This window comes from Vigna unguiculata, chromosome 3, assembly GCF_004118075.2.
Source record: "Vigna unguiculata cultivar IT97K-499-35 chromosome 3, ASM411807v1, whole genome shotgun sequence".
NCBI lineage: Eukaryota > Viridiplantae > Streptophyta > Magnoliopsida > Fabales > Fabaceae > Vigna > Vigna unguiculata.
In genome coordinates, this window is record NC_040281.1 from 40,000,037 (window position 1) to 40,015,755 (window position 15,719).

The 15,719-nt window shown below is 32.8% G+C and overlaps 1 protein-coding gene across 1 annotated transcript; it reads left to right on the forward strand.

The window, feature by feature from the left end:
• On the forward strand, positions 1 to 2,829 carry LOC114179656 (protein MAIN-LIKE 2-like). Its single transcript, XM_028066069.1, has 4 exons — positions 1 to 126; positions 864 to 1,153; positions 1,231 to 2,557; positions 2,629 to 2,829. The coding sequence occupies exons 2-3, from the start codon at positions 866 to 868 to the stop codon at positions 1,792 to 1,794; spliced, it is 852 nt and encodes a 283-aa protein (XP_027921870.1). The 5' UTR covers positions 1 to 126; positions 864 to 865; the 3' UTR covers positions 1,795 to 2,557; positions 2,629 to 2,829.
• The last annotated feature ends 12,890 nt before the right edge of the window (positions 2,830 to 15,719 follow it).

The following is a 15,719-nucleotide window of genomic DNA, read 5'->3' on the forward strand; positions in this document are numbered from 1 at the left end:
CTTTGCCTTCACTTGGAGCATATCTGCGGCAGCATCAAGCAAGCAACGATGAGCAGCAACAGGCTCCTTTTTTTTGCATTCACTTTCCATTCACATATCATCCAAACACCATTCGCATCGCATCCAGTTAAGGTTTTCTCATTCATATTTTGTTTGGTTTTTCGTGAATGCTGTGAATGTTGTTGTATGTTGTATGCCATATGCCATCTATCAATGTTTTAATCACTTTAATCTGTAACCCTTATAATCTGAATACTCATTTTATTTTTTATTGAACTTTGCCATAACAAATGTCAACATCCGTTTTAGAGAACTCTATAGCAGATGTCGAGATCCATTTCCTTTATTTTTTTTGTGAAATGGATGTTGAGATCCATTTTAGCAATTTGTGAAACGGCTGAAACGGATGTCGACATCCGTTTCATTGTTTTTTTGTTTTATTTTTTTTAAAACGGATGTCGAGATCCGTTTCATAACATTTTTATGTTTGTTGTGAAACGGATGTTGACATCCGTTTTAGGAAATTGCGAAATAGATCTTGACATCCGTTTCCTTTTTCTTTTTGAGTTTCAATGTTTTTTTTCTATTTTCAGTTTCAATAACTGAGTTTGAGTCACAGAAAACAAAATTTAAATTAAAGAAATGGGGTATATATTGAGATTATGGAGAGTTAAAATGGTTGGAATATTTTTGAATATATGAAAGTTTGAAGGCTCCCAACACCACCTGGCACAGTAGCAGAGTTATAGCAAGGACCGACATGCGCATGCATATATGCTGTATTGATGAATCTCCTAGCTGCCTATACCCTACTTGTTTTATGGTTTATGTTTGATTGTAATATTTTAAACTTTGAATTATAGATATGGTTAGGACACGAGAAAATTTATCTAGACGTGGTTCACATGATGCACCCGAGAGTTCTACACAGGGTGCTGCACGGAGGAGACTGACCGGTTCAGCTCGTAGAAGGGGTCAGCACGAGGCTAATGTTGTTCAGGATAATGTTGTTGAGCATGAGGCCTTCGATGTTGCTCAGGACGAGGAGCAGGGGATTGGTAACGATGGTGCAACATTTCCAAGTGGTCTCTCTGATACATCTTTATTGACTCGGTACCAGGATCATGTTGCACGGATCATATGGGATGGTCAGGTTAGTAAGAAGTTTTTATAAATGTTTTATTTTATTGTTGTTATGTATTTTATTGTTTTATGTTTCTTCTTTCTTAGGATCGAGTTGTGAAAGTAGTCTCCCATATTAAAAAAGTGAAAAAATTAGGACCTCCTCACCCTTCTATTCTCCCCTTTGTGGTAGCTTCTGGATTATCGCCTCTGTGCGATATTTTATATGAATATCCCGATATTGGGTTAATATTGGGTTTCGTGGAGAGATGGCATCCCGAGACTAATACTTTTCATCTACCAATTGGTGAGATGACCATCACTCTAGATGACGTCTGGTCGCTCCTTCATCTTCCCATCATTGGACAATTTTGCTCCATTGAAAATCTTGAATATGAAAATTCAGTTGAGATTTTGATTACACTTCTTGTTGTTGATCGGGTCATGGCTTGCGATGAGTTGAATCAAAGTCAGGATGGACAGGTCAGACTTAGCTGGTTGAGAGAGTTGTATGATAGTTGTTGTGATAACGAACTATGGGAGTTTGCTGCACGTGCATATCTTTTGCACCTTGTAGGGTGCATGATATTTGCAAATAAAAGCGACACCTATGTTCGTACATATTACCTCGATTTATTTAGAGATCTCCTTACATGTCGTAAATATGTTTGAGGAGTTGCTGCTCTTGTCTACTTATATGAGCAGCTAGGAGATGCCAGCTTTGCAAATACAAAGCAATTAGGTGGATATCTACCTCTTCTATAGGTACGCTTTTATATTACATTTTGTTCAATATTTTACTTGTTTTTTTTCTTCTATATCACAATAGTTAAATGAAATGTTATTTGATACATGCTTGGATATACGAGCACTTCCCTGCATTGGGAAGGAAGCAATTACGGGATACATATGTGGAGACCGAACCCCGTGCCAGATGTTATGTCACTGGACGCGCTACTTGCGCTATAATTGATGTTAGAGTCCAGCCTTGACATATGATGAGGTGATTTGGAACCCACATGTAGCACATAGAGCTGGTCGACCACTTGTAGTATCTGCCATGTTTTATGGCTTCCTGAGGCTTGGTATCCTCATACACTGTCATCTGCCGGAGCGTGTGCTGCGACAATTTGGCTTCATGCAGCCTATTCCACGACCGCCGAGTTCACTTCCCATGTTGGACTTTGCCACTATTGATGATCGGTGGAGAGACTACAATCAGTTTATCGTAATTCAGGTGGTCCTCGTGCCAACTTCTTTTTCATGTTTAGATGGATATTTGCAGTGGTTTAAGAGGGTCTCCCATCCTTACATTTTACGCGGAGTTGAGACTGAGCGACCCAGCCTTGTGGTTATGCCCCGACTTCGTCGAAATTTGCCAGATGACATACCAATTCAGAGGACGTCAGAGTCATCATCTTCTGGTGGTTTATTGGTATGTTACAAATTTATTTGTTCATATTATTAGTAACTAAAATATTTGACATTAACTTGGTATTATCGCAGGGTGCCATAAAACGAATTGTCAACGGTCTTCAGCGGATGATAGATTGCAAAGACGTTAGTGAGGGCACAATTGCTTGGGATCGCACACATGAGTTATTACAAATAGCTCGTGATGCAATAGAAGAGGAAGAGACTAGAGGAGGACATAGAGTTTGAGGTCGACGACCATCTACCTCTGGATAATCGATTTACTTTATATTTGTATTTGATGTTAAAATTTACATTTTGATTGGATTTTATATTAAGTAATTTCATATATATATATATATATATGATTACAAATTCAAACGTCTATTTTGTTAGCAATAAGACCAAAATATATCCGTCCCTTGGCCAGATGAGTTAGTATTTTATATATTAGTAAAATAATTACAAACGTATTTTTTAAAAGTACATTACAATATGAAATTTTCTAAAATAAACTACAACAGTCAAATATTTAATGCAATTAACAAATATCGGTCTTCCATAAGATCTATATAACTACGATCCACTACGTGTAAATCTACGAATGCCTGCATCTTATCTCTATAAAATGATGCCCACCCCTTTGCCTTTGGGTAACAATTGCTAGATGATATGATATCCACCATCGGTAATGGACAACCTTCTTGTAGACGAACCTGTAAATATGTAATTAGTTAATAAAGAAATATACCTGCACAAAATGAGAACCATAAACATGTCTGATACAAATTAGTCGATGTTGACTTTACGAAATAGGTGGGGATGTACGGAGTGGGAATATTGTCAAATTCTGAATCGATGACAAGCACACGAGGATTACATTATATCGATTAGCAATCGCATACCCCATGTCCAGTATAGTCATCCATTTGTCTTGATTATCCTGTATATAATTAATTAGATTATAATCAAACAAAATCATAAAAAACTTTTAATAAATAAGTTTCAACATTAGTGTATAGAAGTCATACCCCCAATGGTGAATGAACTAGCAAAGACTTTCTCAGTTCTTCCAGGCGATCATAGCCTGCAACTAATGTTGCATATTCATCTCGCCATTGACTAAGTTCTTTGTATAAATCATGTCTGATTAGAGGCCATGACTCCTCACCCATACCCAGCAATGCAACAATGCATCTATACCCATAATGACCATCTGCCACTACATCCACAACATCCACTATATAAGGCTGAAAAACAGGATTGAACTGTTCTAGCATGGGTATTATCTTTTCTTGAATTACACTTTTGGTCTTCAACTTGTTTTCTGTTTTCGCAACACATGTGTCTTGTCTTGATGACTCAATAAAGGCGTCAACATGCTCAAAATATGAGGGATCATGTTTGGTTGACTCCTTTGATTGATGACTTTTAGGTCCACCCTTTGTCTTAATTTTATTCGCATGCAGTAACATCGATGTCATTGAAGGGCAAACTATATTAAGTAATTTCTGTTTGATGGTGACTTTTCCTGCAATGTCAACTTCTTTGAAAAAATTAAGCAGCAGATCAACCTCCCTCTGAATAGATGACATATTTGAGAAGCTCAACCTAGTCCACATGACATGAATTTCTTAGAGAGGAATCATCCTAGGGTCATATCGTGCTAATTCACACGCACATACAATACCATAAGTTTGTTTAAGAATGCAACCACAATGACTAGTATCGAATCCAATTTTCTTAACTCTTTCTAACTCTGGAGCAAGGAGTTTTAAGGCATATCTAGAAACATATCCCACTAATCTTCTATAACTCAATGCCTTGTAAGAGTCACTCATCAAATTAATACTTCTTTCAAAAGACGCCTTTATTTCATTATGTTGCAAGATAATAACGTTGTGAATTCCATCCCAACACGAACAAAGGTCTCTCATACTACTTCCAAGAACTTTCTTGAGGCTCCAGTGAGCAGACTCAACCCTAGTACAATTTATACATGGAATCATATAAACCATTAATAAAAAAATGAATTAATAAGAAAATGCAAACATACATGTTTGATGTTGTATTCCCTAAATGCATAACTTTGTTCGTCCATGCCTTCACAAAGTATTTCTTGTAAGGAATGATCCACGAGTCATTAACATATTCAAAGAATACAGGCCATGACTGGCAAACAAGCTCAAGACGATTAACACAATCGTTAAATTTTAACTCATCTTCACAGTCCATAACATTCTCCCATGCTTGTAGTACAACATCCGATGCATCAACATAATTCACTAACATTTTGTACTTTACCTGCACATTTTTTTGAATATGGAAACGACATAGAAGATGATAACACTCAGGGAACACAATGCCAACAACATTCATTAGAGTCAGATCCCTGTCAGTTACAATGACTTGTGGACCACCCTCAAACGTCATAAACAAACCTCTTAGCCTTTCAAGAGCCTAAGTGAACTTATTTTGCTTTTCACTAGATAAAAATGCAAATGCGGGTGAGAAAGTTAATCTGGTTGAGATCACACCAACAATCTCAAGCAATGGCAATCAATATTTGTTGGTTTTGTAAGTACTATCCATTAAGAACACAATATTGAATGAATTTAACAACTTCACAGCATTAGGATGGGTCCAGAACGGATCGCTAACCACATTAGATTCATCAACACATCTACTAAAATGGATATAGTGATTACGTTCCAACATCAACATTAATTGTTGTAACTCGGTCCTTGAACCTCTTATTGAACGTTTGTACCTATATCTTGCATTATATACTTGCTTCAAAGTTGTCACATTACACTCATCTTTTTCATTGAGAGTGAGAAGTATATTTGCAGGTTTTACTTGACTTTTAGTCATATCAACAAGCAACGACGGTTCAATGGACTTCAACCTACCCGCATAGGATTGACCAACTAGAGTAGATGAGATATCGTGATTATGGTAACCACATTTTACGTTCAACACCCATCCCTCCCCTTCAAAGATGGGTTTGCCTCTCAATCTAAATGGACAGTCACATTTTCTTGTTCCAGATAAACTCAGTTCTGCATCACATTTGTATTTTCTATATTTTCCACCTCTTTCACAACCTAATATTACATATGCGACGACATTTTTTTTTCTTTTTCTAATTATTATTATTATTTCCTATAATATACTTATAAAATTTAGAGGCAAAAGTATACATAAAATATTCATATATATATATATATATATATATATATTTACAATACTATATGCATCTTATATTTACACCATTTAGTACATCTTATATTTCCTATACTACAAGGGGAAAAGGTATTATTTATTTATAGTTTTTCCCTCTTATACTGGCTTTCAAACAGGTGCAAGAAAAGATTATGGATAGGGTTCACTTGACCCTTGGGGGTAAATAAAAGGTAACTCTGATTTGTCCTTCGATGACAATCGGCGCATTCGGAGCAGAGAGAAAAGTAATGGTAGAGTTTCTCGTTTCCTGAAATGTTACATAATTGTTTACTGCATTGGTTTGCCATGCATTCCTAGGGAAAACAACTACAATGTCATCGAAGAAGGGATCAGGCATGTTTGGAGCAGCCATCTATGATAATGTTATAAAATTTTGTTTTTCTCACACAATAAAAAAATAGGGAAGTGAGACAAATATAACAAAAACAAAACAGCATATCATAATAAAATAAAATGAAATGAAAGTTCTCCAAAATCCATAAAACTGGATTTTTATTACACTTTTATAAAGATATTGATTAATTTTGTAGTGACTAGTCAGGATAAATGAACTCATGGCCAACAAGGTAACTCAAGAACATCTCATCTTGAGTAATACTAACTCGTTTAAATCCCCAAGTTCATACCTCCAACTACAATAATCAAATCTTCATTTATCTTCATTTATCGTAAATTTTATTTCAATATTAACCATTTAATTATATAATTAAATAAACATGATCGATGCATAATTAATATATATATATATATATATATATATATATATATATATATATATATAAATAAATAAATAAAAAGGACCAGTACGTAACTGGAGATATAAATAAGTAAATGAGAGTAAATATAAATAGGATCAGTGCTCAACTAGAGATGAATATAAATAAATAAATAGGAATGAGAACTAAATATAAATTAGAAGGAGGTTAGGGACACCTCAGTTAAGGTAAATATAGAGATAAAAATAATTATGAACAAATAAAAAAAAAATAATTAAAGTAAAAAGATAAAATGATAGATGTCTCATTCCCTTACCTTAGCTATGGAAGATATACTTTTGAAGATGATCTTTGTATTTTATTTTTCTTCTCTTTCTTTTCTCACGCTTGCAAAGACCCTCTACTTCTCCTCCCTCTCTCTTTTTTTTTTCTTCACTATCTCTCTTTCTTTCCCCCCTTTGAATTCACTTCATCCATATTTATACTACATTTTGTAATGATTACACTTAGTTTAAATTGCACTATCTTGTTTCTGTTTCAATGCTTCCTTGGTTTGGTTTAGTTTTTTAAAGATTGGCCATCCAGATTTTTTTTGTTTATCCAATCTAAAGTTAATATTAACTTATCATGTCATTAATTGTGATTTTCCATTTTGACAGTGCATGTGCATGAACTATGACGTGGTGGTGGAGATTCAACCTAAAAACAATTCTTTTGTTTACCTTATATAAAGTGTCTATACATATATCATTAAAGATCAACTTCGAGAAGATTATTAATATTATTATTATTATTATAATAATAAAGGCAAAACATATGTTTTTTTTTTCTGAAACTAAAATGTAGCTATAATGTTATATAACTTATTTTATTATTGAAGTATATTATTTTGTAATAATATTTTTTTTAATTGCAAACACTTAAATTTTGATTTCTTGAATAATTATAATTTTTATATCATATGTTCAAAATTTATTATACTAGTCACAATACCTAAAAAAAATGTATCATAAACTTTTAGGTATTGACACACTGAAAACACTTGGGTACAAATTTTGAGATGTTACAATTCTCCCTTACTAAAAGAAATTTCGTCCTCGAAATTATTTATTTATTTATTTTTGAAATAAATAAGGGTAATTGTTTGTTATTTTCTCTTCTAATTCCCATGTAATATTTCCATTAGCTTCATTCCACATGACCTTCACTAGAAGGATTTGTCTGCCTCTCAGTTCTTTGACCTTCTTGTCCATAATCTGTACAGGTATTGCGTCAAATGTAAGGTTATTCTTTAATTGTATTGTATCAGGTCTTATCACATGAGTTGGATCAGAAATATATTTTCTTAATTAAGACACATGAAAGACATTATGAAGGTTGAAAAGGAACGGAGGTAAACAAATTTGATAAGCAACAAGACCTATTTTTCTAAGAATTTGGTAAGGGCCAATAAACCGGGGAGTGAGTTTCTTTGATTTCATCACTCTACCAATTCTAGTGGTAGGTGTTACTTTCAAGAATACATGATCACCTTTTTGAAATTCAAGAGGTCGTCTTTTCTTGTCAGCATACCTTTTTTGTCTACTCTGAGTTGTTCTCAAATTTTTCCCTAATCATTTTGATTTTCTCAGTTGTATGTTAAATCATGTCAGGACCTAATACTGAATTCTCACTGGTCTCAAACCAACACAAAGGTGTTCTACATTTCCTTTCATATAATGCTTCATAGAGTGTCATACCTATGCTGGAATGAAAGCTATTGTTATAAGTGAACTCAATCAAGGGCAGGCATCGATCCCAACTATCAGAATTTTCTAACACACAAGCTCTCAGCAAATCTTCCAAAGATTGAATGGTTCTCTCAGATTGTCCATCAGTTTGGGGATGATAAGCTGAGCTAAGGTGAAGCTTGGTACCTAAGACTTGATGTAAACTTCCCCAAAATTTTGAAGTAAATCTAGGGTCCCTATCAGATATAATACTTATTGGAACTCCATGTAACCTGACAATTTCTTTTATGTACAATTTAGTCAATTTTTCCAATGAATACCTAATGTTAATGGGTAAGAAATGAGCAGACTTTGTTAACCTATCCACGATAACCCATATGGAATCAAATTTTTGAATGGTTCGTGGGAGGCCAACTACAAAATCCATTGCTATACTATCTCATTTCCATTCAGGTATATCTAAGAATTGTAGCATTCCTGTTGACTTTTGGTGTTCTATTTTAGCTTTTTGACAAACTAGACATTTTGCTATATATTGTGCCAATTCCTTTTTCATTTTGGGCCACCAAAACATTTTCTTGAGATCTTGATACATTTTTATTGTGCCCGTATGTATGCTTAATTTGCTTTTATGTGCTTCTTCTAGAATCATTTCCTTAATTTCCTCATTATTGGGTACACACATCCTGTTCTTAAATCTCAAAGTTCTGGTTTTATCTATGCCAAAATTCTCCGCACCCCTTTGACCTATCAATTTCTTTTTCTTATTAATTAATTCATCACTTTCTTGTGCCTCATGGATTTGCTTTTGTAAATTGTTAATGATCTGAATGGAGTTTAATTGCATTTTATCATGGCTTAGGGTGACCGACAAATTCATGTCTCTAAATTTTTCTAACAAATTCATTTCATGAATCATTAGTGAAGAGACATGTAAAGATTTTCTGCTTAAAGCATCTGCCACTACATTTGCCTTTCCTGGATGGTAATGTAATTCAAAATCATAGTCTTTTAGAAATTCCATCCATCTCCTTTATCTCATATATTAATTTCTTTTGGTCAAACAAGTATTTGAGACTCTTATGATCACTAAAAACTTCAAACTTACCATCATAAACATAATGTCTCCATATCTTCAGTGCAAAAACAATGGCAGCTAGTTCTAGATCATGGGTTGGATAATTTTTCTCATGTGTTCTTAGTTGCCTAGAACTATATGCCATTACCTTTCTATCTTGCATAAGAACACAACCTAATCCCATTTTGGAAGCATCACAAAATATAACAAAGTGTCCAGTAGGATCAGGTAATGCTAAAACAGGAGAAGTGGTTAATCTTTTCTTGAGTTCTTGAAAACTATTTTCACATTTTTCTGTCCACACAAAAGCTTGGCCCTTTTTGGTGAGTTGGGTTAAAGGCAAAGCTATTTTAGAAAATCCCTCAATGAATGTCCTATAATATCCTGCCAAATCGAGAAAATTGCGAATCTCAGTCACTATTTGTGGTGGTTCCCATTGTAAAACTGCTTCTACTTTGGTCGGATCCACTGACACTCTCTTATTGGAAATCACATGTCCTAAGAATTTTACTTCCTCTAACCAGAATTCACACTTAGAAAATTTAGCATACAATTTCTTTTCTCTCAAGATTTTCAAGACAATCCGAAGGTGTTCCTCATGTTCCTCAAGAGTCTTAGAATAAATAAGAAAGTCATCTATAAAAACAACCACAAATTGATCTAAAAATGAATGGAAGATCCTATTCATGTAATCCATGAATATTGCAGGAGCATTGGTCACACAAGAAGGCATCACTTGATATTCATAATGACCATACCTAGTTCTGAAAGCAGTTTTTTGTATGTCTTCTGCTTTTACTCTAATTTGATGATATCTTGACCTTAAATTTATCTTAGAAAATACAAAGGTTCCTCTCAATTGGTCCATCAAGTCATCTATTCTAGGAAGAGGGTATTTATTCTTTATGGTGAATTTATTTAATTGACGGTAATCTACGCACAACCTAAAACTTCCATCTTTCTTTTTAACTAACAAAACAAGGGCTCCCCAAGGTGACACACTAGGACAAATGAATTGTTTTTCAAGTAACTCTTCTAATTGTTTCTTCAATTCTGCTAATTCAGAGGGTGACATCCTATATGGTGCCATAGAGATTGGTCCAAGCATCAGATCTATGGAAAATTCAATTTCTCTGTTAGGTGGTAAACCAGGAATATCATTGGGAAAGACTTCAGGAAAATTTTGAACAACTGCTATATTTTTCAACTCAACTTCCTCTTTTATTTCCATAGAAGATAATAACACGTACCCTTGAATTTCATTCCTTGAAGGCTCACTTTTTGAATTGGTAGATGATTTTAGAAGATTCTCAGAGTTTGGAAATATCACTGATTTCTTAGCACAATTCAAAAGGACTTGATTGGAAGATAATCAGTCCATACCTAAGATTACATCTAATTGAGATAAAGGTAGACATATTCAATTTACAATGAATTTTCTATTCTCAATGAACAGTGGACAATCTAAACAAACTATATTGGTAATTACTGAGTCATTTGTGGGAGTTGAAACAACCAAACTAGTTTTAGAAAAGAGGTCGACATATTAAGATGTTGAACACAATGATTGGAAATGAATGAGTGAGTTGCACCTGAGTTATACAGTACATTTAAAGTTTTTCCTTTAATAAAACACATACCTTTAATTAGATCATGGTTTTTAGCAGCTTCAGCTTCAGTCATGGTGTACACTCTTCCTGTTGTGGTAGGTCTTGTCTTGGTTGCAGCTGGATTGAAATGTGGCTTCTGTTGTCCACACTCAGAGAATATGTGACCAGGTTTCCCACACTTGAAACAGACTAGTCCCTTAATATGACAATCTTTAGCATGATGACCTTGTCCGCATTTGAAGCATCTGATATGATCATATACAGGTCTACTAGAATTTCTTGATGAAGATTGGTTGGATTGGCTCCTCCATTGTGGGCGATTGTAAGGTTTTCCCTCAATATGCTTATTTTTATTTGTCTGGGGTCCAAAATACTTTGGTTTGATATTTTGGTTGTTCTCAAAATCTTCCAAAAATATACATTTGTGAATAAGCGTAGGAAAATCAGCGATTTCTAGTATTCCTACTGCTTTTCTCAATTCATCCCTAAGTCCATTTTCAAATTTTATACATTTCATCCTTTCCTCTGGGTGATAAAAGAAAGTAGAGTATTTTTCTAATTCTTCAAACTTGGAAGCGTATTCCCCTACTGTTATACTTCCTTGCTTCAACTGCATAAACTCTATTTCTTTTTCTCTCCTCACATCATTAGGGAAATATTTTTCTAGAAACTTTGTTCTAAATACATCCCAGATAATCATCATTCTTCCTCCTTCAAGTAATCTCTTGGTACCATCCCACCAATATTCAGCTTCTCCTACTAACATAAACACAACATAATTCACTTTTTTGGTTGTCAATACAATTCATAACTCACAAAATTTTTTCTATCTCCTTAATCCATAATTCAGCTTTTTCTGGATCATATCTTCCAGAAAATTGTGGGGGTTTGTTTCTCCTAAATTCAGCTAAACCTTGTGATTCAGGGTTTCCTTCAGGTCTTTGATTCCTCATTAGAGCAATAGCCATGTCTCGGATAGCTTGCATTGCTTCAGTTAATTCATTGTTCCTCCTAATGTTTGCCATCTGGAATTGTATAAGTTAGTAATATATATATATAGTGAGCACATTTCACAGATCTCGCATGAAATATCGCTCTGATACCATCTAATGTAACGATCTAATTATTATTATTATTTCCTATAATATACTTATAAAATTTAGAGGCAAAATTATACATAAAATATTCATATATATATATATATATATATATATATATATATTTTACAATACTATATGCATCTTATATTTACATCGTTTAGTACATCTTATATTTCCTATACTACAAGGGGAAAAATGTATTATTTATTTACAGCTTTTCCCTCATATACTGGCTTTCAAACAGGTGGAGGGAAAAGGTTATGGATAAGGTTCACTTGGACTGTTGGGGGTAAATAAAAGGTAACTCTGATTTGTCCTTCGATGACAATCGGCACATTCGGAGCAGAGAGAAAAGTAATGGTAGAGTTTCTCATTCCCTGAAATGTTACAAAATTGTTTATTGCATTGGTTTGCCATGCATTCCCAGGGAAAACAGCTACAATGTCAGCGAAGAAGGGATCAGGCATGTTTGGAGCAGCCATCTATGATAATTTTATAAAATTTTGTTTTTTACACACAATAAAAAAAATAGGGAAGTGAGACAAATATCACAAAAAAACAGCATATCATAATAAAATAAAATGAAATGAAAGTTCTCCCAAATCCATAAAACTGGATTTTTATTATACTTTTATAAAGATATTGATTAATTTTGTAGTGACTAGTCAGGATAAATGAGCTCATGGCCAACAAGGTAACTCAAGAACATCTCATCTTGAGTAATACTAACTCGTTTAAATCTCCAAGGTCATACCTCCAACGACAATAATCAAATCTTCATTTATCGTAAATTTTATTTCAATATTAACCATTTAATTATATAATTAAATAAACATGATCGATGCATAATTAAATATATATATATATATATATATATATATATATATATAAAGAAAAAGGACCAGTACGTAACTGGAGATATAAATAAGTAAATGAGAGTAAATATAAATAGGATCAGTGCTCAACTAGAGATGAATATAAATAAATAGGAATGGGAACTAAATATAAATTAGAATGAGGTTAGGGACACCTCAGTTAAGGTAAATATAGAGATAAAAATAATTATGAACAGATAAAAAAAATAATTAAAGTAAAAAGATAAAATGATAGATGTTTCCTTCCCTTACCTTAGCTATGGAAGATATACTTTTGAAGATGATCTTTGTATTTTATTTTTCTTCTCTTTCTTTTCTCACGCTTGCAAAGACCCTTTGCTTCTCCTCCCTCTCTTTTTTTTCTTCACTATCTCTCTTTCTTTCCCCCCTTTGAATTCATTTCATCCATATTTATACTACATTGGCTTAAATATACATTTGGTCCCTATTTTTTTTGATTTTATTCAATTTGGTCCCTATTTTCGTTTTATGTTCAATTAGGTCCTCATTTTCGTTAAATTGTAGTCAATTTGGTCCTTTTCACTAATGGTATTTAAATAGTTAACGTTTTTTAACAATACATGCCAAATTTCAGCTCCTAGCTTTTTTTACTTTTATTTTTGATTTTTTTGATTTTTTTTTAATTTGTTTTAATTTGTTTTTATTTTTTTTAATTTTTTTAATTTCAAAAAAAGTGTCCACGTGTCAAGTCACAATTGTGCCACGTGTCAATGCTAGTGTCACGTGTCAGTTTGTAGTTGTATTATTTATTTTTGTTCAATTTAGTCTCGATATTCGTTATTTTTGTTCAATTTAGTCCCTATATTCATTATTTTTGTTTAATTTAGTCCCAAATTTTGTTAAAATAAAATCATTTAATTTTTAAAATTGACATTATTATTAGTTATTTTTAAATTTAATTATAAATTATAATATTTAGTTATTAATTGAATATAATTCTTAAATTCAATTGTTAAATAGAATATTAATTTGTATAAAAGATATTAAATTTAGTGTCAATTTGATAGGGACAAAATTGATTAATTTTAACAAAAATTGGGACTAAATTGAACAAAAATAACGAATATAGGGACTAAATTGAACAAAAAAAATAATACTACCACAAACTAACACGTGGCACAATTGTGACTTGACACGTGGACCATTTTTTTTGAAATTAAAAAATTAAAAAAAAATTAAAAAAATTAAAAAAAAAATTAAAAAAAAAACAGGAGCTAACACGTGGCATGTATTATTCAAAAATGTTAACTATTTAAACACTGTTAGTGAAAAGGACCAAATTGATCACAATTTAACGAAAATGAGGACCTAATTGAACATAAAACGAAAATAGGAACCAAATTGAATAAAATCAACAAAAATAGGGACCAAATGTATATTTAAGCCTACTACATTTTGTAATGATTACACTTAGTTTAAATTGCACTATCTCGTTTTTGTTTCAATGCTTCCTTGGTTTGGTTTAGTTTGTTAAAGATTGGCCCATCCAGATTTTTTTTGTTTATCCAATTTGAAGTTAATATTAACTTATCATGGCATTAATTGTGATTTGCCATTTTGATAGTGTATGTGCATGAACTGTGACGTGGTGGTGGAGATTCAACCTAAAAACAATTCTTTGTTTACCTTATATAAAGTGTTTATACATATATCATTAAAGATCAACTTGGAGAAGATTATTAATATTATTATTATTATTATTATTATTATTATTATTATTATTATTATTATTATTATAATAAATGCAAAACATGTTTTTTTTCTAAAACTGAAATGTAGCTATAATGTTATATAACTTATTTTATTATTGAAGTATATTATTTTGTAGTAATATATTTTTTTTAATTGCAAATACTTAAATTTTGATTTCTTGAATAATTATAATTTTTATATCATATGTTCAAAATTTATTATACTAGTCACAATACCTAAAAAAAAAATGTATCATAAACTTTTAGGTATTGACACACTGAAAAAACACTAGGGTACAAATGTTGAGATGTTACATGGGTCTTTCTTCCTGGTTGTCCATTATATTTATCTGATCTTAGAATAATAACAACAAATCCAAAATTAAAAGCAACCCCTCTAACCCACTTAATTAAATCTTCACGTGTTGGGAAGACATCATCAATTGTTGTAAAGTGAGATGTATAATCTTGTTCACAGATATCATGAACGAAAGCAGAAAAGTCTAACATGAGACTAAAATTTACTTGAAAATCCACTTGAGAATCCAAGAAACTCAAATAATTAAAATGATGATCTTCCATGATGAGCTATAATAAATAGAAAATATTTTAATACGTGAAAGAACCCGATTAAGGGCATGCACATTAGCAAAATATGCAAGCAGATAAGCAAAATATGCAATGCAACAGGAGAAAAAATTGATCCTTAGCTCAAACCAAAAGAAACCAACACAAACAACGAAGAGATGAATTATGAAACCATAAACTCACGCATACACTAATATAATCACACACCTCACAAACTCACGCACACCACTGCACCTCACTGGACTCTCTCTCACCTAGCACACAACACACACTACCTCACAAACTCACGCATACTGCACCTCACTCACGCACACAATACACACTACCTCACAAACTCACGCACACCACTGCACCTCATTCACGTACACACTAAAACCACACCACTCACTACACTCTCTCACCACGCACACAACACACACTACCTCACAAACTCACGCACATAACGCACTTCACTCATGCACACACTAAAACCACACTCAATGCACTCTCTCACCATGCACACAACACACACTACCTCACGCACATAACA

Bases quoted from the DNA above. Each gene is read 5' to 3' on its own strand.
- LOC114179656 (XM_028066069.1), top strand. From the start codon at position 866: ATGGTTAGGACACGAGAAAATTTATCTAGACGTGGTTCACATGATGCA. The intron at 1,154-1,230 runs GTTAGTAAGAAG...CTTCTTTCTTAG, and splicing joins GGATCATATGGGATGGTCAG to GATCGAGTTGTGAAAGTAGT.